This window comes from Rhodnius prolixus, unplaced genomic scaffold (assembly GCF_049639745.1).
Source record: "Rhodnius prolixus isolate KJV_2025 unplaced genomic scaffold, Rpr scaffold_4, whole genome shotgun sequence".
Lineage (NCBI taxonomy): Eukaryota > Metazoa > Arthropoda > Insecta > Hemiptera > Reduviidae > Rhodnius > Rhodnius prolixus.
In genome coordinates, this window is record NW_027411614.1 from 26,811,180 (window position 1) to 26,829,338 (window position 18,159).

Genomic DNA, 18,159 nt, shown 5'->3' on the forward strand with positions numbered 1-18,159 from the left:
TAAACCACTCGTACACTTGAGTTTTTCCCATAGCGTCATCTTTGTAAGCTGTTTTCAACATTAAAACACTTTCAGCAGCATTTTTGCCGAGTAGAAAACAAAATTTCAGAGCTGCACGTTGTTCACTTAAACTTGCCATCATAAAAAACGAAAAAAGAACAAAACAGCGCTGGTAAAAACAATCACTGCAGATGAACAGAACAAGCCAGGCAGACAACACAGGCAGGACTGAACTGGCAAGGAATTGCGCTATACACGTCTAGCGGCAGAAATGCGTACTACATAAGCTCCATGCGCGGCAACGCAATTCCGGTTATTTTTGGGTACCCCCTCGTATTGTACCGGGTATCAATACTGTACTTCGATTTGTGTGAAATATATAAGAAATAGTCAGTTAAGGATGTTGCTGGACTCCACCGCCTATGATTAGACTCCTGAACTGAAATTTTCGTGTAGCTTCCCTAAAATGTCCATGTGTAGACACTCACAAGACTTTATCTTTCAGCAATTCTTAAATTTTCCACCACATAGACACTTTCGTCATACTTTGATTTTTAACTAAATCTTAGGTACAATCTAATGTGCAGGCGGTGTCTTTGCTGTCCAAGAAATGCTCTAAAATCCAAATTAGCTTTGTAAGTTGGAGATCCCCAGTTCAAATCTCGCGTACGACTACTTTTTATTTGTTAGAAAATAATTGTTTATAGTAAAGTATGAGTTTCTGCCTCCTCCGTGGTAGTTGGACGTTAAGCCCCGCCTACAGAAAATAGGCGATTACTTTACTTTTTTCACTTTGTCTTTAACTGTCATAGCATGCATGTTATTCATATTTCAGCCCTGTTACAGATATTGATAATCAGTTTGATAGGGAGAATGTGGCTTTAACTCACGTTTCTGTCATTTGCTGACATTTGCCGACCGAGTTTAGATCATTCTCACTTCGTCGAAGTGTAGTGTGTGACAGAAATTGAAGTGAACGTCAACTCTGCCAAACTGATCAATCAACTTGTGTAGATGAACCGAAACCGGCAAGAAATATATATTTAACCATGAAAGCTACCATGGTTAAAAATCAAGGATATTATTGTGCAGTGCCGACCTAAACATATTTTCAACATTTTTAATTGTTACATATTTCCAACATTTGATGGTTAACAAAAGTGTTAGGAGTATTTCGAAAACAATGAAGAAGCGGTTCAAAAGAGATAATTGTAATCGTGTTCCGAATGCCCAAATGATGACTTAGATGGTCAATTTTCAGGGACAAAAAAGGCTTTCCAACAAAGACTGCTACAATTGAACTTTTGCTTCCAAGTAGCTCCATCTGCATTAAATTGTAAGCTAAGTTTGAACGATTTCTTTTAAACTTTATTTAATTACAATAAGCATGAAATTGCGCTATAAACCACACAGATTATACGGAAAGTTAAAGAAACAGTAAGAGTCATGTAATTGTATCCAACAACACCAAAATCTTTTAAACAAAAAACATCTGGAAGGTTACTGGGAAGTAGATTCTGTACTAGCGAACTGGGATGTGTTTCTAGGTTAAAGCGTAATTTTCTGCTACCAAAAGAATTTCCAGAGGCTGTACGATTAGGCTAATTGGAGACAAAGGAAAAGACTTGACTAAGAAATAAAGAATTTTAGATTGCAAAGAATGGCTACTTCCATTCCAAGTCCCAGACGGATTAAAAAGAAATACTAATTTGAAAAAAGGCTTTAATTGATTTGAAAAAATCTTTGGTCCTTGGAATTTGTAGGCAATAAAAACTTAAAATTTAATCGAACTACGCAGAGCCTCCATCCCACACCTAATGTCGAGTAAAAGTAACACCATTTTGTCAATAAGAATGCAAAAATAGATGACTTATTTAAACTATTTTAATCATTCATTTTCAAATCTAGTATTTAAATTTGTAAATACTAGTTTTTATTTACAATTAATTGGCATTAACTAGGGCTATTAGATTAGAAAATAGAGCTCTTAAGAAGAGAATAAAACAAGGGTTAACAATAATTAATGTTCATAGATGTTAATTAAGCCTATTATTAAGAAACAATGTGATAATATTTCAATGTAATTCTTCATAGAAGCGTTTATATTATCTACGAGTTGGTTCTATTTACGAATATTACATTTAAGAAAGAAGTTTGTTTTCACCTTTTTCATTTTTTTTATGTTATGGTATCATTTAAACTATTCACAGAATGCAAGAAATAATGATTATCTCACACAAACACTCTTTGTGTCAACGATTTAGAATATCGTAGCTAAACGTCTTCGGACTAAATGAAGAATAAAATCAATACTTTCTAGGAGAAAAGAAAACTTTTGTACATTTTGGACCAAGTCCATTTAGTGATCTGCAGAACTGGTCAGTTGGCGAAGCTTTAACGGCAGAACTTGCGCAAAACTAAACAACTTAAGAAAATAATTTACTGCCCAAACAAGAATCCTGCTTCATACTCAGTTAACTTAGCTATTATTGGCATTTACGATAAATTTAGGACTTCTGTAGCTATATTTCAATGTTTTCTTTAATATTTGTTCATTATAGTTTTATGACCTATTTACTGTACCCTTTCTCACAACTTATACAATCTTAACATTTAGATATCTTTTATATTTCTCTCTCAATTCTCCTTTTTTCCCTTCGCTTCTATGATTTGGATGTACTTCGCCCCTTAAATTCGATCAGAGGTGGACAATATAATAAAAATGTTTTACTTAAAGCGTAATACTACTTTGCGTACAACACAAAACTTCAACTTATTTTAGTCATTATAGATATACTCTAGACTAACATCCATAATAATAATAATAATAATAATAATAATAATAATAATAATAATAACAAGGGAAGGGATTAGCTGTGCGGTTAGCGTACTGGACTCCCACGCGGAGGTCCCGGTTCGAATCCAGCTGCTGACCCTTAGGGTACGTTTACAACGGAGCTGTGAGTATAGATGATAGCAGAGATGATAACTGATAGAGTAAAATATAATCGCTGATTAGTGTGCACAACGGAGCTGTGATACATGCAACATGTCGAGTAGTGAAGAAGAGTTTTTATGTTCACCAGCAACGAAACGGTATATTTAAAAAAAAAAAGATGTAGAAAATATCATGTACATACCATAAATAAAAAAACGAAGTACTTTGGGCGAATTTCACTATTTATATAAGGAACTTAGAAATTATCCGGATCGTTTTTTTGAATATGTGAGGATGGGTCCAACCACATTTGACTAAATTTTAGAAAAAATAAGGTCAAAATTAAGAAAACGTAGGAAAAATTGTCATGGAAATCCTATAACTATAGAAGAAAAACTAGTGATAACTCTGAGGTAAGGTTATATTGAGGAAAAACAAATAAATACACATAAAAATAAATGTAAGCACGATTTAAAAAACAAAATATTGTTTAAAAGTAAATAATAAAATAATAACCAAAAATAATGAGTAAAGACAGCACTAATTAATTTTTCTACCTCCATTTTGAAGCTCCGATACTGGAGTTCAGCTAGCAGAAAAATGAAAAATTCAATTCTATCATCTATGCTCGTTTATACCAGCGAGTATGAGTCACTAGTCGAAGCTTCGTTGTGCACGCTCACATAAGAATGTACTAGGTTATTCTATAAGCGCTGATGCATCACTGCTATCATCTCCGCTATCATCTATGCTCACTGCTCCGTTGTGAACGTACCCTTAGATTTTCTCTTCCTAGGAGCTTCTTACAGCTCACTGTCCGGCGGTGGACAGTGTTGCCTGTAACAACGAGAGAACACTGTCCGGAGGCCGGCAGTGCACTGAAAAAAGCTCCGGGCGCCAATAACCTTAGATGTTGACGCGCCTCAAATAAAAAAATAATAATAATAATAAATAACAATAATAATAATAATAACAGGGAAGGGATTAGCTATGAGGTTAGCATACTGGACTCCCACGCGGAGGTCCCGGGTTCGAATCCAGCAGCTGACCCTTAGATTTTCTCTTCCTAGGAGCTTCTTACAGCTCACTGTCCGGTGATGGACAGTGTTGTCTGTAACGAGAGAACACTGTCCGGAGGCCGGCAGTGCACTGGAAAAAGCTCCGGGCGCTAATGACCTCAGCTGTTGATGCGCAAAAAAAAAAAAAAAATAATAATAATAATAATAATAATAACACGAGAGAACACTGTCCGGAGGCCGGCAGTGCACTGGAAAAAGCTCCGGGCGCTAATGACCTCAGCTGTTGATGCGCAAAAAAAAAAAAATAATAATAATAATAATAATAATAATAACACGAGAGAACACTGTCCGGAGGCCGGCAGTGCACTGGAAAAAGCTCCGGGCGCTAATAACCTCAGCTGTTGATGCGCCAAAAAAAAAAAAAATAATAAATAAGCATAGAAAAAAAAAACACAATTATAATTCATTAACAAAAAAATATTAAAACAACTGACAGACCATACTCTTGGTCATAAGACCATCAGAGGAGTTGTCTGAATAAAAGAAAAAGATGTTTGCTTTTTTTAAAATAATAATAATAACCGAAATTTAATTGTACAACGCATAAACAGTGCCACAATTTTAATATAATTACTTTAAACAGGAAACTATAAACATGGGCACTGATGGATGATTGATTCTGTAAAGAAGTAGTTCACAATTCAGTGTACTCTTTCGGAAATAATCAGGAATCTGACAATATTTTAAATTATTATTTTAATTAATTTTTTTGTTCATTTTTGCTCTTTTAATTAAGAAGTTTAAAAAGTTTTCCTGCCAGTAATTGGCTTTTTTTTCTAAACAAAGGGGGGGAAAAAAACCCTTTCACACTATGAAAATATTCAGCTTACATAAGAACAATAAGAGTTAGCTAGATAGAAAGAGATGAAGACAGGCCTTGACCTAAACAAAAGCTCTTATGTAAAGCTGAGCTGCAACCGAGCCTAAAAAAATGTTTATCCTCTTTCTAAAGAAAAAATGATTTTGATTTTCTTGGTTATTTGCAGGGAATAAATAGATGATTATAGGCAGTGGTTAATACTATGCTTTTGGGAGCTGAAAGATCATTTTGAAAATCTAATAAATGAACTGAACCAATTTTACTCAATAATTTGTATTAAGAATATTTTTTTAATACTTCACTGAAAAATGGAAAGATTACAGGTGATTTTATTCTAGTTTGTTTTAAGCGTTATCCAATTCATGAATGATTTTGTTATTTTGAATTCTTATTTTACTAACGTCCATCTTACATCTGCCAGAGACACGCCAATGCTGTTATGGAACAGTATCCTCATCGCTTTGGTCAACATTTTGGAGGTGCTACAGCAATACTATAACTATAACCCCAGTGTTTTCATCCTCAACAATCCCATCCCTACCTCGAATGTAGTACGCTACCTGGGTTTCTACTTGGACAGTAGACTCACGTGGAATCCACACACGAGACTGAAACGACTACAACTAAACCAAAGGTACGGACAACTAAGACGCATGATGGGACCTAAATCTAAACTAACCACACCTAATAAACTAACTCTCTACAAGACGTTACTTAAACCCATCTGGACTTACGGATCAGAGCTGTGGGGCTCAACTAAACCTTCCAATATTTCCCGCATCCAATCCTTCCAATCAAAAGTCCTCCGCCGAATTGTAAATGCTCCCTATTATGTAACTAACATCATCCTTCACAAAGACCTAAATATTCCTTTTGTCACTGAAACAATTCATTCACGATTCCTCAATTTCCACAAAAACCTATCCTGTCATCCCAATCCAACAGCTCAATCTCTTTCCTCATCATCCCATCCTGATAATCCCCCACGACGTCTGAAACGACGTTGGCCTCGTGATCTCCTAACCTAGACCTTTTCACAACTAGAATTCCCGAGAGTGTCAGCACTGGCTGATTTCTCTCTTCCTGCGTCCTTACGGTTGCGGTGTGCGTCGGCTATGCCGGGCAGTTTTCGCATCCTATACTGCACTTCTACTATTAACAATTTGCCTGGTGTATATTTATTTTTTATACAGGTAGCAAATAAATAAATAAATAAAAAAAAAAAAACTATAACTAAATCTGAAATATGCGATTGATCTGTTTTATCTATGATCTAATTTATCATCGTTTTCCATCAACAAGCTTAGTTTAGTCAGTATGCTAGTAACAAAGTAATTTTTTTTGTCTCTTTTTTATTAGTAGACAATCTGTAAATTTAGTAAATACCATTTCAATATTATCAAGATTTTAAGAAAGTTAAGAGACGTGATATTTAAAACAAATTACCTTGATTATTAATCTATTTAAGATAACCGTATGAAGAGTTACAACTCAACTGATGACGTAGGAAGTTGCGAAGAGAAAGTGGTATGAGTTATCACATAAGATTTGTCTTCTTTTTATCTAGTTTTATGCTTGAAAACATGTTTCTTTTGAATGTTTTGCTGAAAATATTGCATATAAATTTTTACGAATCTCTGTTACAGATTGCAGCAAACACAATACTGCTAATAGGTGCCAATCTTCTTGGTCTAACGTCTTCATATCTGGAGGATGTCCAACAGAAAAAGGCATTCTTGGATACAAAGCAATGCTTGGAAATGAAATTAGTCATTGAAGAACAATCAGCCGAACAAGTAAGTCATTAATGAATAATATTTATAAAGACTACTTCATTTTTTAATTAATAAATTTGTCAGTAATTAGAGGTCACGACAAATAAATACTATAACTAGTTGCATATATGTACAACAATTTTGAGCACATATTAATTTTTTGTTTGAATAATAATTTATTTATAAATTTGTGTTTTTTATTTAAATTTGCAAGATTTCTTCGATGCAGAAAGCTTCATTTTGTAACTAAGGGTTTTGGACACTCGTCCTCGATCTTGCAACGTTTTATTAACATTTCTGAACACAGTCCCTCGTTCAAGCAAAAGAATATAGTCAAAAAAAGAGATTTCGAGAAGCGGAATTTGGCTAAAGTGAAAATACAGGTGTTGTTCGGGTCGGTTTGGTTAGATTCGTAATTGGTAACATTCAATACTCGTATAGGAATTCTTATTGTAGGGAATGAATGTGTAAGTGATACACGTTTGTTCTTTTAGCAGTGCCAAATAATCTGAGACCATATGAGCTAATGGAAAAATATGTAGTTGTGTTTGTAGCTTAGTGTAATTTGATCGTTTTGCAAATAATTTTTTTTTATTAACATTTTGTAACGAGAATGCAGTTTAAATCAGTTTTAGTGTACGGATTGTATAGGTGTTTAAGAGAACGGGCCTGAGTGAAAGAAATTTGGTTGAAATGCATGGATGGGAAAGATTTTTGGTTTAACGTGAATATGCTTGTATTAGATTGATACACTCCACTTCAAATCCCGCCAGTGTTCAGATGTTTAGGTAGGTATATTTGCTGAGATAAACACTATATGAGACTTGCTTTTAAAAATCAAAATTATAACTAAAGAGTATGTAATGCTTTAGCCCAAATCCACCAATTAAGTCTTCCAGGATACTAATGCTTCAAGATTTAAGGAAACGATACAGCCTGTGTTATTTGCCCAGATGTGCCAGTCTTATTATTTGTATATCCACAAAAGTTTTCTCTTCGCAGATTATGGTTCATCTTTATTGATGATTAATCCAAAAAGAAGAATGATTATTGCCAATATCAGGTATAATATTTTTAAGCTTTCGCCTAAGAACTAGGTCATCTTCAGGGATGTAGAAAATATTTGTTTACTGAAACAGAAACAGTTTACTTTGATTTGATATGAATAGTTTACAAAAATTTAATTTATTAATCATTTTAAATTATATTTTACATTGTTAACATTGGCGTGCCTACATTGGAGGTACAAACTGTTAAAATCATGTATTTTGGTTTATTTTTCCATGTTGACAGTCAATCCCCTGGAGGCCTCTAGCGCTATTACTCTTAGTAGGGAATGCTCTTTTAAAAAAAAATTGTCCGCATGCCTCAATAAATTTAACTTTTAACATTTTAAAGCTCTGAAAATCAAAGTTAGTTTGGAATGCTTTAAAACTGTAAATTGTTTAGGCTGGTACTGCACTCTATGAACACATTCATTAATTATATTTTTCAATGTCCCCTTGAATGATTACATTTAATTCTTTAATCTTTTCATCTAATTTTCTTTAAAAATCAGACATTTTAACATTTTCCATTTAATTCGTAGAGTATTGGGGGGATTGAGGTTTTTATCATCCTCACATTGTAGGATCATTTCCAAAGCCATATGTATGATCTAACCAGAAAACATTAGTATCCTGGAAGACTGAATTGGCGGATTTGGACTAAAGCATTACCTACTCAATTGTTATAATTATGAGTTTTCAAAGTAAGTCTCATATAGTGTTTATCTCAGCAAATATACCTACCTAAACATCTGAACACTGGCGGGATTTGAAGTGGAGTGTATCAATCTAATACAAGCATATTCACGTTTAAAACATTTTTTAAAATTTTTTCTTCATTTGAAGTCCTAAATTCTCTTTAAAAATAAAAATAAAATAAAAAACAGATGTGACTGCCAGATCTATTAAAATGCTGCTTCTAGCCGAAACATAAATACTCTGCAAATTGCCTCTTGGGAATCTACTATTTAATATTAATCCATACTCGTTGCTCAGCTCCAATTTCATTTAACGTTCCGCATTTAATTTTTTATATTAGATTTCTTGTAAGTCAGTTTCATAAATATAACTTCTCAACATTCTGCTATCTACTCTATCTTCATCTATTCTACTATTCCAGTTACCTAAAACTAATAACTCAAATTGGCTTTTTTTAGTTACAAATTCCAATGAATATCAAAAATCGTCCCTCCATCTTCCTGGGCTGGACAGGCAATAGACAAATTCTTGTTGGTATACTTACACCAATATCAAAAAGATCCACTTCTTTAATTCGGATAAGTTTACAAATATCTGGGAACAAATCCAATTCACACGCTCTGAGGCCGAAATATTTGACTCCTTTTTCAAATGTAATCTTTTACATTAACAAAATAAAAAACCATTATTAAGTATAAAATGCACCATTTCGCTATGACGACATAATATTCTCCACCAACATATATGTGCTTAAGTCTATAGCAGAGCTAGCAATGAAATATGAATGTATTTAAAAGTTATAGAATGAATGCAAGAAAATGATTAGAGAAGGATTACGTGATTTTAATTTCGGTTAACCTATAAGGATGGCAGGAATATAGAGTACTGATCCATCCATTAGTTGTAGTTTATGTAAATAGTTGTATATAGTAGAGGGATGAATGTGTGAAGCGAATGTATTTATAAGTAAGAATGGAGAGTGAGTGATATTCTAGTGATAAGCACCTAGATGCTGGCTGTATGGCGAAGGCAAATGCCCCAAAAAAAAAAGTATAAAAAATTTAATTTTACTTTATTAATAAGTCCTGCTACCTTATAACTTTAAATATTTAATTTACTTACTCTTCTACAAGACCGACGGTGATTGTTAACTATTTCCTCTGACTCTTCCGCCACTATGACTTTCATTTATTTGTAGATATCATTCAGTCGTTTGGAAAGAAAATAAGTAATAAGAAAACTTTAGAGACTGTCTCACGTTACGTTATATTACACACTGTATTTACAAAGTGTGCAGCTTATTTGTAGCTTTACACGTAATTTTAAGTAAACAAAAAGTAATTGACAAGATATTTAAAGATTTTCTTTTTAATGCAATGATCCTGGTGTACGCATCTGGATATTGTAGGCCGCCAACGTGGCGGAGTGTGAAGCGGGAGGCTAAAGTTATCTATTAGATAGTCATGTTAGAGTGAATGTTGAGTTCTCGATGTATTTGTAACTTTCTTACAAAGCCAGTGTGGCGTACTGTTATTTGAAGTACTTCGTTTTGAAAAGTTTGTTGCCTTTTTTTTTTGAGTTGCTCGATGTCATTCAAAGTTTGTCAGGAGATATGTGAGAAGTTTATTTTACTGTTGTAGTGGAGGGTAATAACTGTTTCAATCGAGGGTTTGCTTGTTGTAGTTTTGTGTTGATATGTGGAAGCATTGGTGATTATTTTATCTGGGTTGGACGCCACCAGGGTGAATCTTCAATTTTATGTCAGTAAACTTCTTTTAAAGAACTCCATCAAATACGGACTTATCTTACTATCTCAACGTTAAATTTTAATTTAACCGACAAATCTAAATTCAATTTTTCAATTTCGTGGACAGAAATTATTTGCTTAAATATACTTTTTTTGGAAAATGACAATTTTTCGTCAAGCTTTCTAATATAAAGATATGCTGATGAGTAACATCAGGAGACTCTTGTGTCCAGGATAACGTTGAGGTAGCGCACTCCTTGTTCCTTTTATTTGCAGGAAATTTCCTAGTTTTTGCCTCCGTGTTAAGCGGATTCATCCGTATCATCCACCTTTGGAACCAGTTTGAAATAATCTCTAGAGAATAGATGTTCGTATGCCGGTAAAACATCTGTCAATGTTTTGTCTACGCATAAAGCTAAAGAAGTTTTGACTTCTTACTTTGGTAAGTATCAGTTATGTCGTTTGGTGCAAGTTGTACAGCAGAGAACTCAAGGTTATGCCCAGAGGCCTTGATTATCTGTTAATTAGTATTATACTCGTACTTGTATATTTGTTGAGTATAACTTGGAAATATTCTGCTCTGTAAACAAAACCTATTATTTGATTAATCTAGTCAGGTTGGTTGATGTTTCTAAGTTTTTAGAGTCGTATAGAATGCCAAACACTGATCAAATGCTGCCGCTTCTGCAGATAGTGTTTCTTGTCTCTAAAATGTGTTCAGTACTTTCTGTGATTCGTTTAAGCATGATATCATGGTGAGGCATGATTCTAGATTTGTTTTTGCCGTCTAAAATGATTTAAAAAAAAAGTCTTTGAAACAAAACATAGTAAATAATTTCATATTCATCTTTTTAAATGTGTGATAAATAAAAGTATCTAATGGTTGTTATTGATGTAATGCTGTTCTAAACAACTCATGCAAAAACACTTTTTAGTGAAATTACCTAAATTATTTGTAAAACTTGTTTTATTTTTAAAGCGAATTTTTATGAACGAAAGAAATGTTCATTGTAACTACAGATTCAACTGCACGCGATCTTACGTGTTTCTATAAATAATACTATTAACATTTACCTGGGCATTATGGCGCCTTCATAGGTAATTTTGTTTTTTTATTCAATGGGCAGTTCAAAGACTTTGCTTTGTCCAGTGATTCATTCAGAGCGTAGAATATTTAAGCTTTTATACTAGTCAGCACGAAATCGTAGGCGTTAGCTCTTATATCTACACTACTTTAAGACTTCAGAAAAATTTGATTAATAATAAGGCTTCAGTCATCACTAAAAGATTTCTTAGAATCGATATAATTTGAAAATTTTTAGTTAAGTTTTAACTAAGTTACGGAAGATAATTAAATCTCTGGACAAAATTAAATGACACATTCTTCGAAGCATTTGAATTTTGTCTAATCAAAGATGTATTCATTGAGGTGAATTGGACAAAATGATGTAGCTACATACGTTCAAAAATCATTCATTTAATCAATCAGTGACGTCCAATATTTTCTATTGAGCAATCCTCTCAAAAGTACGAATAGAATAATAATTTGAGTGATATTTGTATTAATGAAACATTTATTAATATTTTCTCATTGGAATGAATGGTTATTAATTTGTAATCAGAGATATTATTTAATTTTTACAGAATAAGCCATATTTTAATACTTCTACAAATTATCAAATGAATTAATTTAGTCTTATGTTTACAAAGAATATATTGAATCAGTGGGGCGGTAGCCCAGGTACGTCTTAACTGCAGATGGATGAATTATAAATCTCTTGCAAAGATATGAATCAAAATATTAATCTTTCTAAATTTAAGATTAGTTATTTAGCCAAAGATGTGGCGAATTTTTGAGGGCTGGATTATTTTTTGTTTTATTTTATTTTTTTAATGATTTAAGGCGCGTCAACATCTTAGGTTATTGGCGCCCGGAGCTTTTTTCAGTGCACTGCCGGCCTCCGGACAGTGTTCTCTCGTTGCAGACAACACTGTCTATCACCGGACAGTGAGCTGTAAGAAGCTCATAGGAAGAGAAAATTTAAGGGTCAGCAGCTGGATTCGAACCCGGGACCTCCGCGTGGGAGTCCAGTATGCTAACCGTATAGCTAATCCCTTCCTTTGTTGGATCATTATTATAGCGCATTCAGAAATAGCTAAGAATAATTAATATTTTGGAGTTTTATTAAACCCACGCTCTCTTACGAATCACACGTAAATGAAAAAGATTGCAATAAAACAAAAATTTGGCAAAATTTTATTAAAAACAAACATTAGTGAATCTTTTTTGCCCAACATGGGGTGTTTAATGCAGCCATGACATTAATATAATTTGCTAAGGTAGCCAGGTATGGGGGCTTCATGACACACGAGGAAGTGGAAAAATTCCAACAATTTCATTTGAAAATGCTGATGGGTGTTTCGTTCAATTCTCCCAGCTTTATGTTGCCGTTAGAGTCAGATTTTGCTTCTTTTTTTTAGGGTTACTTTGAGGCGGCACTTCGTACTGATGCTAAGATAGTAACCTTGTCTGAAGAAGAATAGGAAAAAAAAAAATGCTTTGCTTTTCAGGTATTTCGCTCTAGAGGAGATTAGTACAAAGAATGGCAGAAGGTTTTCTTATTTATAGTTACACTAGTTCAATTACTTTCGGTTGGCGGATAGTTAGAGGACAAAATACTTGTAATAAAAGCAGATGGTTTATTAATAGCCTCTTTGGTGGTAATATAGTGACAAGAATGGCCGTTATGAATGGAGAGTGCTAAGTAGAGTGCGCGTATGTACAGTTTTGAAGCTTGTGTTAGTAATTATTATGATGATAATAGTGTCGGAGAAGCGAGCCTCCCTTCTGCTCCAGATTCTCTGCTGCTCCACAGGAGATGCCCAGAGCAACACCATTCACATACATAAACACGCGTACACACAAATTGGCATCCTCTGTATTCAATTAATGTACATGATAGAAGAGCCATACTCTTCCCACGGAAGTGTATAGATGGTGTTTTCACGGTTACATCACTAGTTATTAGGCATTCCTATTATAGCTTAATTTTACACAAAAATATTTTTGCTTTTCTAACATTAAGTTCATTATATCAGGCAATTTGGGATTATTCCGTAATTGGTTTGTGTTTATTAACGCGCCTAGAAGGTGTGTGAATTTTCTAAGTTTTTAGATAGTTAAAAAATAAAGTAGGTACAATCATTTTGAGACTCTTTTAATTATTATAGACCAATTGGTGGCCAATAAGTCGATCGCGAGGCCAGTTTTGGTCGATCGACGATCGCTCGCAAAGTATGGAGTGGAATTCCGTGTACCATGGACTTAGAAGCGAAAATGAAAATATAATTTTACAAACTGACTTGAAATTTGAAGAAGATTTTTGGAAATATATCAACCGAGAAAAATATCCCAGTATCACCAAATGTAGCGAATATATCTATTCTTGTTTCGGATCTACGTACCTATGCGAATCAGCATTTTCATACTTGAAGCTAATGAAGACTAAACAACGTTCTCTCCTAATTGATTCCCATACTGAAGACTCATTATTATTACCTTTGTCAGGATATACATCTAATTATGATGCCTTCGTTAGAGACATGCAAACTCAGTCTTACCATTAATGTTAAGGCAACAAAGTAAATTCTAAATCTGTCTTAATCTGTAGCTACTTTGAATTAATAAATATTGTTAATAATTATCCATGTTCTTTTAATTCCCCTGGATGTGAGTTTTTTGGCCCTTTAAATAATTATTGTTGTTTTTTACGTAGGTAGATACGCCGTATATCTATATTTCAGTACGAGGTGCAATCAGCGAGCTATTGATAGATTAACAAAAAGTAAGTCATATTATTCTTTCATGATAAATTTTCCTGGCCCAAAAAAACGCGAAAGTGAAATATTGAAATCAAATTATCAGCCATACTGTGCATTTTTATAACAATTTTTTCATATTTACGAACAAATAGTACAACTTATACATTGCAGTTGATAAAAAAATTAAATTGCATTTTAAGTTAGTAAAAATCTATCTTGTAAAAGTGTCGGAAAATAGAATTTTTTAGGTACCACATGAACTGCTATCAAAAGTTGGGTCTCGAAATTTATTTTCTTCATGAGCCTATGTCTCGAAAACTTAATAAGTGATTTAAAAAATAATATATTTTACTTATCTACCCAAACCTAGCTGGAATGCACCTTATACTGAATCGCAGTGTATAAACATAGTATGCATTTCACACCCCTTCTTCACCCCTTAGACTACGCCTATGACAACAAGTCGATCGCGACACACTTTTGAGATAAAAAGTAGATTTTATGTACAGAAAAGTTGGCCACCTCTGATATAGACAATTTGGAAATTGGAAGTCAATAACAGATCTAACATAATTTCTAAATATTTCATAATATTCATCCTAATTAAAGAAGTAGTACCTCCCACGTAATGAAATATGCGTCACCCTTTATTTAAGTTAACATTTCTTGATATTCAGAAACATATAGTTGCTAAAGAAACGAAAATAGGATCCAGTGTATGGAGACAACGGACGGACGAAGAACGTTTGGGCATTTGCAGAGTTTAGGGAAAATATCTTCAAAGTCAAAAGTGAATTTAAGTATCCAGCAAATATTATCTCAGCAATAACAGCAAGTGCGGAATTGTGATGGGAAATAGGTGCATTGTTACCCTGACTTTGAAATCCACTGAAAAAAGTATGGCTAAAGCATACAGGGTGAACCGGGCGGCCACGAGGATGACCCAGGTTGCGGTGGTTTCTGGGACTGTTAGATGACTTGCGTCATATTAGGATTAGTCAGTGGCGGAGAAGAGCAGGTGATAGGGAAACCTGGCGACTCTTGTTGGAGGTAGTCAAAGCCCACTTTGGGCTTTAGAGTAAAGAAAGTAGAAATCGCTAAGTTACTATTGCACTAGAGCAAAGAGACCTGTCAGAAGTTAAAGACAGGTGCCACCCGAATTAATTTTTTGTTTTGTTTTGTTTTTTCCGGCGCATCGACGACTATGGTCATTAGCGCCTTCCGAATTAATTTTTAAATATATTTTAATATCATCAACCAAAATTTGAAATTCCTAAATATCTAAAAAAAAATATTATTTAAGAATACTATAAACAGAAATTGGTCTTAGATAAGAACCCTGAGTAAGAAGTAGAGAAAAAAGAATTACTTGAAATATAATATCGCCAGTTACGATCAGCAATGGACAGACAGGCATGCTGCAAATTGGGAGAGGCTTATGCCCTAGGATGGGCCAATTTTCCTTAATTTTTATTATAAGGTGGTAATACAATTAAGAACATATTTACCTATATATATTTGTTATCCATTTACATTTTATTAACATTTTATTTCATGTATTTTTGTTGATTATTAAGTTTTAAATAAGTAAAAGTTGAAAAAAAATAAATAAATGTTTAATGATTATAGATAAATAAATGACAAACAAGTGAATTACAAATGAAAATTATAACTATTTTATACGTGTTTTGTTAAATCTATTTTATATGTATTTAAGGAAAATAAAGCTACACTCGTATATCATAAATAATAATATCGCCTGTTATTCAGATGTAATTCGAATCACGGTAACGAATTTCTTCAAATTCCAAAACGTTGAAGCTTGTTCATTAGGTTTCTAATTCACCTAATCAAAGGCTTTTGAAAAATCTTTTTAATTGGCATAGATCTGTATAGTAATAAGCATTTAAAGCATCTGAGTATGATACAGAAGAAGGGTGACTGAAATATATTAACCATAGTGTAGCCATGCTTGTTAGCAATGATAATATTTCTAAACAATTGGGCAAATTTTCACTACATCTAATTATTCAAACAATTTTGCTACAACTGATTGTATGATATGGGACAGTTATTTTCAACATTAGAAGGATCTTCTCTCTCTCTTTTTTTTTTTTTGCCGGCGCATCGACGTCTATGGTCATTAGCGCACAATCTTCTCTCTTAAAAATAGGAATAATATGACTTGAGTTTGAAGCATTAAAATGATTTTAGGGAATTTTCAAAAAATTCCTCGAAGCAGTGAGTTATTTATTTTACAATAATTAGTACTGTAAATAGTAACTTGAAAGTCTACTTAAATATCATTTAATTATTTGAATATAGGTAATTGTAAAGAGACAAACAATTATAGCTAAAGTTAAAACAGTTTTAGCTCTACATTTATTGGTGACATCTATTCAGAAATATCCAAGCACAATTTAGTCAGTCGGAAGAAGAATTTCCTACTTAACAGGATTTCAATTTCCACCTGTAAAGCCAATAGACCAATAAGTTGCAATCTGAAGTTCTATCAGAAAGGATGTTATTTATACTTCAGAAACATTTATGCGTGAAGTTGCAAATGTTTGTCATTCAAAATTTTATTGATAAATAAGTGATAATTAGTGATAAGTATTTCAATCAAGAATATTACAAATTCCAGGCTTATTTAAGAGTTAGCCATTGATGTTAGCAATTACTAAAATTATGCAACATAAATGTTATTATAAATAATAACCTAGTTTTTATTCACGAAAGCATATAATCTCATAAAGGTGGCAACTTTAATGCATTCTGTTATTTTAATAAAATTTCCTCTTTTAAAATTCATGACAAATGCAACTATCGATTTAGGAAAAGCCAACAAGGAAAAAATAAAGGTTTAACATGAAGGTTTCAATGAGGAAAAACAGGGTCAAGTATCTCTACAGCACATCATTAGAGTTATTTGCTTTTTGCTTGTGATTCAAACCACGTATTTTATGCTTTATATTAAAAGTTTTTATTAACAATATTTATTATGTATGCACTATTCTCTGTTGTCATAAACAACGTTTTTCTTATATGTATCTTCAAATTTTGTGAATTTGAAGTCATCGCTAGAAACTACATGAAATACCTGTAGTACGGTGATTTATTGCAACATACTAATGTCAGGATCCTACAAACGGACAGGAATGAAATACTTGAGGAATACAAAATAGTGTTAGAAGCATCTGTGTTCTCCTCAAGTCATTAAATAAAAAGGTAGCCATCTAAGTTTGCTAAGATGTAGCAGACTATCATAGGCTGTTCAAATGGTAAATTAGGCTGGCTCAAATGTAATTATACTGGAAGATTTTTTTTTTTTAATTAGAAGAAGAAGGTCTTCAAAAGTTTCAAACCATCTAGCAGCTAAGAGTTGGTTTTTTCATTACAGGATATTACATTACAGGTTGCAGGCTCTGCAAATTTCAAAAACACTAAGTACAATGTTTGGATATAAGTTAGAGAGATATATGGTAACAATTTGTTACTTCTATTTGATGAAGCTGAGATATAAATTGTTGAATCTCAACCAGGGATAAGTTATTAATAACCTAGTTTTAAACTTCACCAATTGTAAGAAGAATGTTCTGGACTTTTAGTCCAGTCATACAAGCTAGAGAAATGTTTTGCAACTGTCACAGCTTGCTGCTGAAAATATTAGTTATTATTTCTTTTTCTTTTTTTTAATATATTTGATTTTCTTGTTTATTATGACTTCGTACATTGGTTGTTGTTTGTATATTTTAGGTCAGAATACCTGCTTTTACATTCTTTTAGAAGTGCCATTATTCCCCGTGTACGTTTTGGTTGGATTAAAATGCAGTTTGTGTGTAACTACACCTATTTACTCAGCATCTAAGTAGATAGAGAGATCAGCAATGGTGGAAGGAATATGATTCTATATTTCAAGATGCCCGCTATAAGAACATCTAATCATTGCATACAGAATTTAAAATTCATGTTTGTTTAAGGATAATGCAATTAGCATAAAGCTAATTCTAAGATATTTACATAATTACCACAATATCTAAAAACTGGTTATTCAGTTTTGAAATCTTTTTTTCGTGAACATAGTCTGTACTTATCTTGTTGGCTACGCTGGTTCTTCTTCGCCAAGATGTAATCTTTCTTTATTTTAAACTCTTGTAACCTAAATTTTATGCATTGCTGACAAAGTTGGTGACGGTTTTATAGCTAACCACAATTATAAATTACAAAGAAATC

The 18,159-nt window shown here is 33.0% G+C and overlaps 1 protein-coding gene across 3 annotated transcripts in view; it reads left to right on the forward strand.

Moving 5' to 3' along the window:
* Positions 1 to 18,159, forward strand: part of Ac3 (Adenylate cyclase 3) — a 146,288-nt gene that overhangs the window by 79,041 nt on the left and 49,088 nt on the right. For all 3 annotated transcript variants that reach the window (XM_074130850.1, XM_074130847.1, XM_074130848.1), the window contains exon 2: positions 6,484 to 6,633. In XM_074130850.1, the coding sequence (XP_073986951.1) occupies positions 6,484 to 6,633 (150 nt within the window). The remainder of the gene's footprint in view (positions 1 to 6,483; positions 6,634 to 18,159) is intronic.